Below are 7,985 nucleotides of genomic sequence, written 5' to 3' on the forward strand. Positions count from 1 at the left end.
TAATAATAAAAATAACAATGGTTCATTGTGCATATCTACATATCTACATACTGTATATATCTGCATATCTAACTGTGGAGGTAAGACCACTGTGGAAGCCAGTTTCTGCCAAAAATGAAAAATGGAAAAAAAAAAAAAAAAAGAAAAAAAACCTTGAGATGAAAAAAATATCTGTATCTGAAAATAAAATAAAAACTAAAATAATGACTTTATCCCTCAAAATATTTTTTTTTAAATATTGACAATAATATTTATAATAATATCTTCATATTCATTCTCTTATATCCAGAAACAAGACACTTCTGAAAAAACTTCCTGACTATTTTTCACATTAAATTCAGTGTGTTCAGACCACAACTAGGACAGCCTTTAGTCTTGTAGATGCACTCCACACTTGGTACACCTAACACTCCCTTCTGTTGGGTGTCTATCGTGGTGTTAGTGTTTAAACCAAACCACAAATCAAACAGTCTACGTTATCTCTGTGCTAACTTAGGTAAAGCTTGAATCATTAACTTGCTTTTTTAACACACCCGTATTGCAGGAATGTGAGCATTTCAAGTGAGGGCAGAACTACAACTTGTGTATAGTACTAATATTGTATGATGCGATCAACTCGTGTAGGGGTTTGTTTTAGAGTCACTGGGGGGAAAAAGTTTTGTTTTTGTATAAACCTCTTTGGAAGATAACACACTCCCCTATTATAATTCCTTGGTTTGTACATCCTTGATACCTTAGTCCCTCTCACCTGAGATGCGAGGGAAGGAGGCTAGGAAGGCACACAAGGAAACAGACATCCGTGATCCGGAACCAGAATCAATTAATATGATGGGTAGCAGGGACGTGCACATGATTATAGAGGGGCAGGGGCTCAAAGTCAGAAAAGGGCAGTATGTGCGCCCCAAATTTTTTTCCCGGTCCTTTACACAATATGGAAATTAATGTAAAATTTAAAAAGTACTGATAGAAAGCTAACTACTTAGCTATGTATCCTGTGTAGGTGAAAGTGATATGCAATTGCCATTTATTTTGTGTCAACAAGTTATTGTCAACATGAGTTCATTCACATTATCATAGGCTTGGAAGACATGCAAAGCAATAAAACACTGGTTTATTATTAGGCTATTTATATTTGACAATAAGCACTTTAATATTGAACATTCAACAGTGAAACATGAACTTTGAAAAAAAATATAAAAATAAATAGCCTAATGGAAAAAACTTAATGTGAAAATCAGTCCTTCCTTCCTTAAAACAGTAGCCTAACCTTCTGGGGGCCTTAAAGAAGTAACCTTCTGGGGGCCTGTGTTCTTTCTTGAATTTTGGTGCTAGTACTTGGTTTTAGCCATGCTTAAGAGGTCTTAGCTGCTTCCTGGCGCTCCTTCTCCTTCCTTTTCTGTATCTTTTCTTTTTTTGGCATTGTGCTGCAGGCATAATCAACATGAATCAAGTTTAAGCCATTAAGGCCTAAAACGCCTGGAAAGAATGCCTGGAAAACCTATGGCCGATTTTGAAATAACCCCCTAAAACCTGAAGTTTTTCTGGAAATTCAACAGAAGATTTTTCAGCCTCTGTAGCAGATAGAAATGAAATTCAAAAAGTATTTGAGAGCTTATATCCATGGCTTTCATCTGAAGTTGAGTTTATTTGTCCAAACCTTCAATAAAGTTTTTAAAAAAAATCAACAAACTCAGCAAATGTTACATTTGACTGAATAAAAACCCTATGAATAATACTAATAGATGCCCATGAGCAAGATGCACACATGATATGACCATTGGAAGAAATAGACATAGTTCTCATTAACCTACTGTAATAATAATAATTATTATGATAATTAATAATAATTATCAATCAACGATGCATAAAGTAATGTAAGACATAAACAGTCATGATTTTTTATATCATCATCACAATCAATTATTATTATTATTAATATTAATATATTATTAATAATATTATTATTATCTCCAGATGACCAGATTTATGATCCATAAATCCCGGTCGATTGGTTCCGAGAGTTCAAAGTACGGATCAGCAATAAAATCATCGGCGCTGTTTTCATCAAGATCGCTTCCTTCACTTACTTCTGAGCTCCCTCCGCTCATATATATATAGTTATATATATACACACACTACCGGTCAAAAGTTTTAGAACACACCAACTTTTCCAGAATTTAATTGAAAATTATGCAGTTTAATGTCTCAGTGTACTCTGAAATGAATGCACATTTGCAACATTTAAAATTCTTCATTGAGCATGATAATGTTTTGAAAGTAAAAAAAGATTCAAAATCACATTTTACGTTGGACTAAAGGACTACAAAAAGACACAAAATGACCAAAAAAAGACACAAAATGACCAAAAAAGACACAAAATGACTTACAAAGACATGAAAAGAATTAAAAAATGGACAAAATAGCCCAAGACTCCATAGAGTTAAGTTGTTAACCCATTTCTTGTTCCCTGAAAAAGGCCTACTTGTATAATTCTGAAATGTACATTATTTTTCAGTTTTGGTTAAGCTTACCTTTTTTTATTTACCTCTGGCAGAACTGCTTGAATTTCAATAAAAAACTGGAAAAATTGGGGTGTTCTAAAACTTTTGACCAGTAGTGTGTGTATATATATATATATATATATATATATATGCGAATACTACAAAACGACATATCCGCTGTCCCGGCCTTAATGGTAGAAATGCGGCAATGCTTTCCCGGCTTAAATGGGTTAAATACAGATGGTAATATTTCAAACACAGATAACCTACAGTTTATATCCCCGGAATGCTGAAATTACTTTATTATTATTATTATCATTATTATTTTGTTAGCCCACACAGTAGTAGCAAAGTCACAATAAACTTTATATCTAGACTAGAATAGCAGGTTTCAGAACTGTGGCATGACAAACAGCCCACACTATAGGGGTTGTAAGAACCACAAAACCAAAAACACCTCATTTTAATCCAGAAGAGTAGTAGGAAAATAGTCTCGCCACCAGACCTTCCTCTACAGAAGAAAGTAAGACAACAACGGGTACGGTAAAATATCGTGGAGTTTTTGTAGCGCCGTTTTTTTACATCCCTATTTATTCATGTTATTTAAAAAACAACACTCAGAGGGCACCCCTAGGGCCCTATGTGTGCATAAGCCTTTTTTTACATTATGGGGGTTGAAAGATTTCCCCAAAGGAAACACCTGTGCATTATCACCCCAAGCAAGCCTCCTCCTTCCTTGCTCCTCTGTCCTTGAGATGCATTTTAGGAATTCACACACACTTCAAGAAGGCATGCTGGCAATAGAGAAATTACAAGGGCCATCTGACACACCTTTAAGATGGCACACTGAGATCAATTTTTCTGAGTCACAAGCAGGAGGAGAGGAGGCATAGATTGGAGCAATAAGAAGAGCCTACTGAATCTGATTGTTAATTCTGCACCTTTCTCTCTCTCAGGCACGCCGGTATGGCAACGACGTAGCACGAATCTTCTCCATCTCAGTAAGTAACGCTGTCGACGGGGTGTCCTCTGGGTGTCGGGCTTGTGCCCTCAGCACCCAACCCTCCAGCTCTACCTGTGTGCCGTGCCCACCTGGACACTACATCGATGAGCACACTAGCCAGTGCACAGAGTGTCCACGTAACACGTACCTCGTCCCTCATGCCACGCCGGGCCCAGACGCCTGCAAACCCTGTGGACCAGCCAGCAAGAGCGACAAGGTTTGTTAGTGATGGGGAAAGGAATCAATTATCATTTGTTGGTAACGCTTTATATTAAGGTCCTTGTAATAACCATTAATTAACAAGTAATAAGGCCCTTGTAAGTCCTTACAAGATGCTTATTAACATTATTGTGTGTTTATAAGCTTATATAAGTGTTAATAATGGCATTACAAACACCCATGACCCACCCATTATGTCTTTGCCATGCCTTTATTAATCTTATTTTGTTTGCTTATTGATATTAAAATATACTTTATTGCTCATCTATGATAAGTTAACTATAAGTTAACTATGCTTTTTGCAACTACCAGATCTAAAGCGAGAACAATGCCTTATTACTTGTTAATTAATGGTTATTAAGGACCTTATTATAAAGCGTTACCCATTTGTTTATTATTAAATTGTTTAAACTGCAAAGCTGTATTTATTTATTTTTTCTACAGGACCACAGTTTATGTTACAGTGACTGTCACTTCACCCACACAGAGGGCAATGTCACCCTGACATATGACTTTAGCCTCCTTGGGTCTGTAGGATCACTGATGAATGGGCCAAGCTTTACATCCAAAGGAACCAAGTACTTCCATCACTTCAATATCAGCCTGTGTGGAGGAAAGGTTCATAGAGATGAAAACACACATACAGAGAAAATACAATCAAAAGTTTGCGCATACGAATGCATTGCCCTTGATATTTGCTCTCCTTTATTTAAGGATCACCTAGCAGTATGCACGGACAATGTAACAGACCTTTCCATCACCGACTCCCAGAGAGAGAAGGGTGAAGGAGCCAACGCTGTCAAGACTTTCATCTGTCAATCAACAATAATCCCAGCTACCGGACGGGGCTTCCACACAGCGCTCGCCTCCCAGTCCATTAACCTGGCTGACACATTCCTTGGTTAGTGAGCATGAGATGCAGACAGTGGTGTTGCAGGGAGGTGCTTTAGGCACGTTTTATACTGTTTTCATTTAGGAAATGATATTTTCAATTACAATTTTAGCTGACAACAATTATGAAAACACGATAATCAAAATAAAAAGATTAATGTTCTGTTTTGCAATGATACCCTGCTTCTGTCTTATCTTATAAATGCAGCATACCTCTCCCAACAGTGGTGCACTTTTGACCATTTTTGCTGAGCTAGTGACTAAAGTATGTTAAATCTAGTTTACCAAAATGCTGAGTATGTTTTTTTTTTTCCAGTAGGCTGTGCCAGTGCACAAAAACATGGCTGATCTAATTTATTTTGGTCTAAACTATTTTTTTTATTTTTATTGTTTTCATGTATTTTCAGTAGGTTTTGTAGATGCACTACAACGTATCTAATGTATTGTCCTTGAATGCATTTGTATCTTTATATAGTTTATTGAAATGTGAATACATATATATATTATTAATTTTACTTTTTTTTTTTTTTTTTACATTATTTTTTTTCTTCTGTTTTTCATTTAATTCTATTTAAAGTTCAAGTAACTCCACTTTTTTCCAAGTTTAGAAAAATGCATGATGGTTCAAAAGTCGTTGATTAATCGTATTAAATAATTGTGATTTCAATATTGATCAAAATGATGATTTTTGCCATAATGGAGCAGCCCTACTGTAAGTGCTCTAAAAGATAAAGATATAATGTCAAGAAAATGTATGACCATGTGGGTCTTTCAATTTCATGTTTAGAGAGAGAATAAAACACTATTATACACCCGCAAATTAAATTAATCTTCCTCTGTTGATATTATCAGGAGCAACCGTTGATATTTCACTTGATGGAATAAGGGCGAGACCAGAGCTGTACCCCCAAACCTCCAAGAAAGTCCCTGATGTCAACTTCTACTACAGGTACCTCTGTTATTTCAGATATATTTTCTATGTCAAAAAAAAAGCAGTGCTCTAAGGTTCTGTCTTTCTCTCTGTGTTTTCCGTCGATAAGGTCCTTGGAGGCGACCTCGTCTTGTGAGTCTGGTCGGAGCGCAGTGGTGACACTTCGCTGCAACCCAGAGAAGAGCACTAAAGGAGAGCTCTCAGTTCCCAGGTACTACATCTCTGTCACTGTTTCTCCCATTCCCTGTCCAATATCATCACATGTAACCCTTATCTGTGATGTGGAAGTGACACCTTGTGTTTTGCTCTTACAGTCAGTGCCCTGCAGGAACATGCGACGGCTGCACCTTTCATTTCTTGTGGGAGAGCTCCGGAGCTTGTCCTACATGCACAGAGAGAGACTACCATCAAATAGAGGGAGCGTGCAAAGGAGGACACCAGGTGTGTGTGGATTGCATAAGTACTGGTACAGATTTGTAGAAAAGCACATTGGATTTGGAATGAAACATACTGCTGACATCTTTAATTTGAGGCTGTTTACACCCACATCCCATTGACTGTAGAATTTAGAGCCTATTTTAAGGATTATACCCCCAGGCAAAATGGATGCAAACACCCTTAAAGCTGAAAGTCAGCATTTCAACAGTCTTTGTTTCACTTTAAATGTAAAGCCACTCCATTTCAAGTCTCCAAATACTAACAGGCTGCACTGTATGTCAGGGGAATGTGTATTTACAATATTCAATGGCTTATTTAAAGCTATATGTGTGCATGTTGTCTCTCAGGACCTGCTGTATGTGTGGACTGAACCAAAGCTGTGTATGGGAGGTGTGACCTTGCCTGAGAAGAAAACGTTGCCATGTGAGGGTATGGAGTTCTGGATACGGCTCGGTGCAGGGCTAGGGGCCTTTTCTGCAGTTCTGCTTGTCTCCCTCACTTGCTACTTCTGGAAAAAGAACAAAAGGTACGATTCCCCTTTTTCATCCTGCACACTTTTTTCTTTCTGTCTCTTTGTGTATTTGTTTCATGTATTTTCTTTCTATATTCTCTCTCTTCCTCACTCCTCTCTTTTTTCTCTTTTAAAGGCATTTTTCAGGAAGTTTTTCTTTATCTGAAGTGAGGGTTGTTTAGTGTACAGATTGTCAAGTCCTCTGAGGCTTATCATATTGAGCTATATAAATAAGATTCACTTGACTCTTTCTGCTTCGTTCCTTTCTTCCTGTCCCATTTTTTCCTTCTTTCCTTTTGTCTTTTCTTTCTTCCTCTCTCACATAACTTCTCCTTTCTTTCTCTATCCCTTTCCCCCCCCAAGCTTTTTTTCTTATCCTACCCCGTCCTCCAAACTCTCCTTGTTTGATCCCATCCCTCCTGCCACTGTTTCCTTGTCACATCACAGTTTTAGTCAATATTCATGAGGACAACATTAGGTTTTTTTTCCCGCAGTATTGATTCTGTCGCTTGTGTCTTTGCTAGGCTGGAGTACAAGTACTCCCGGCTGGTGATGTCTGCCAATAAGGAGTGTGAGATGCCAGGAGCTGACAGCTGTGCTGTGATGGAAGGAGAGAACGAGGGGGACATGGAGGATGAAATTGTGTATACAAAACCTTCTCTACTTGGAAAACTTAAAGCCATAGCATCCAAGGTGAGAGTCACAGCATCCTTGTACTTTAACAGGAAGAAAATCTCACTAGGGTAAAAGTCTTTTGAAGTTATTGAGAAATGTGTTTGTTTTTTGATTTCAGGGAAACGGAGAGCACTACGAACATGTGCAGCTAAACTCCTCTCACTCCAAAGCATTGGTATGGAGCTAGAGAGGTGGTAAAGTGAGGGGGGCAGATGATCCTCAAGAGACTTTGCACTGAATGACCCCTTTAACCAACCACCCCGTTTAGGAGCTCTGGTACCTGGAACTGTGTGTACATACACACATATATACACACACACACTCTTCATGCGCCTAGAGCCAGGTTCAGAGAAGTAAAATGATAATGGTGGCCTTAAAGCTCGGTACGACAGAGCCGTCCAACTCGAAGTATAGTACTGTGAAGCAGGGGAGTGAGATAGACACTTCCTGTTTATATTCTGATTCAAACTGATGTCAGAAAGGCTGTTAGAAGAGCTCAGGGTAAGACAAGGACCTATTCGATTGATGTTCTGTTTCGTTCATATTCATTTCAGTCTGTGTGATGTTTCTTTAGACAGCCATGGTGTAATTTGTCATCAGTATCACCAATGGTGAGTGTGTGTCCATCTCCCACAGACTGCTGTATTCTGGCCATATAAAGCCTCTATCTTCTCATCTGTTTGTTCTTTTGATTAGTTGAAGTTGTTGCAATGAGGAGAAGCGTTCTGCGGAACAACTGATGTCATATTACGCAGAAGAGGTTGTTGTGTTGACTGTTTATGTATGTCAAATAAATTATGATGTATTTATGTATAA

The 7,985-nt window shown here is 38.0% G+C and overlaps 1 protein-coding gene across 1 annotated transcript in view; it reads left to right on the forward strand.

Moving 5' to 3' along the window:
- Positions 1 to 7,985, forward strand: part of elapor2a (endosome-lysosome associated apoptosis and autophagy regulator family member 2a) — a 28,634-nt gene extending 20,649 nt beyond the window's left edge. The window contains exons 14-22 of the mRNA XM_059335116.1: positions 3,458 to 3,721; positions 4,168 to 4,341; positions 4,438 to 4,624; positions 5,467 to 5,563; positions 5,655 to 5,756; positions 5,860 to 5,986; positions 6,331 to 6,509; positions 7,019 to 7,187; positions 7,288 to 7,985. Coding sequence (XP_059191099.1) covers positions 3,458 to 3,721; positions 4,168 to 4,341; positions 4,438 to 4,624; positions 5,467 to 5,563; positions 5,655 to 5,756; positions 5,860 to 5,986; positions 6,331 to 6,509; positions 7,019 to 7,187; positions 7,288 to 7,356 — 1,368 coding nt within the window. The 3' untranslated portion in view covers positions 7,357 to 7,985. The remainder of the gene's footprint in view (positions 1 to 3,457; positions 3,722 to 4,167; positions 4,342 to 4,437; positions 4,625 to 5,466; positions 5,564 to 5,654; positions 5,757 to 5,859; positions 5,987 to 6,330; positions 6,510 to 7,018; positions 7,188 to 7,287) is intronic.

The sequence above is a fragment of the Centropristis striata genome, chromosome 6 (genome assembly GCF_030273125.1).
Source record: "Centropristis striata isolate RG_2023a ecotype Rhode Island chromosome 6, C.striata_1.0, whole genome shotgun sequence".
Lineage (NCBI taxonomy): Eukaryota > Metazoa > Chordata > Actinopteri > Perciformes > Serranidae > Centropristis > Centropristis striata.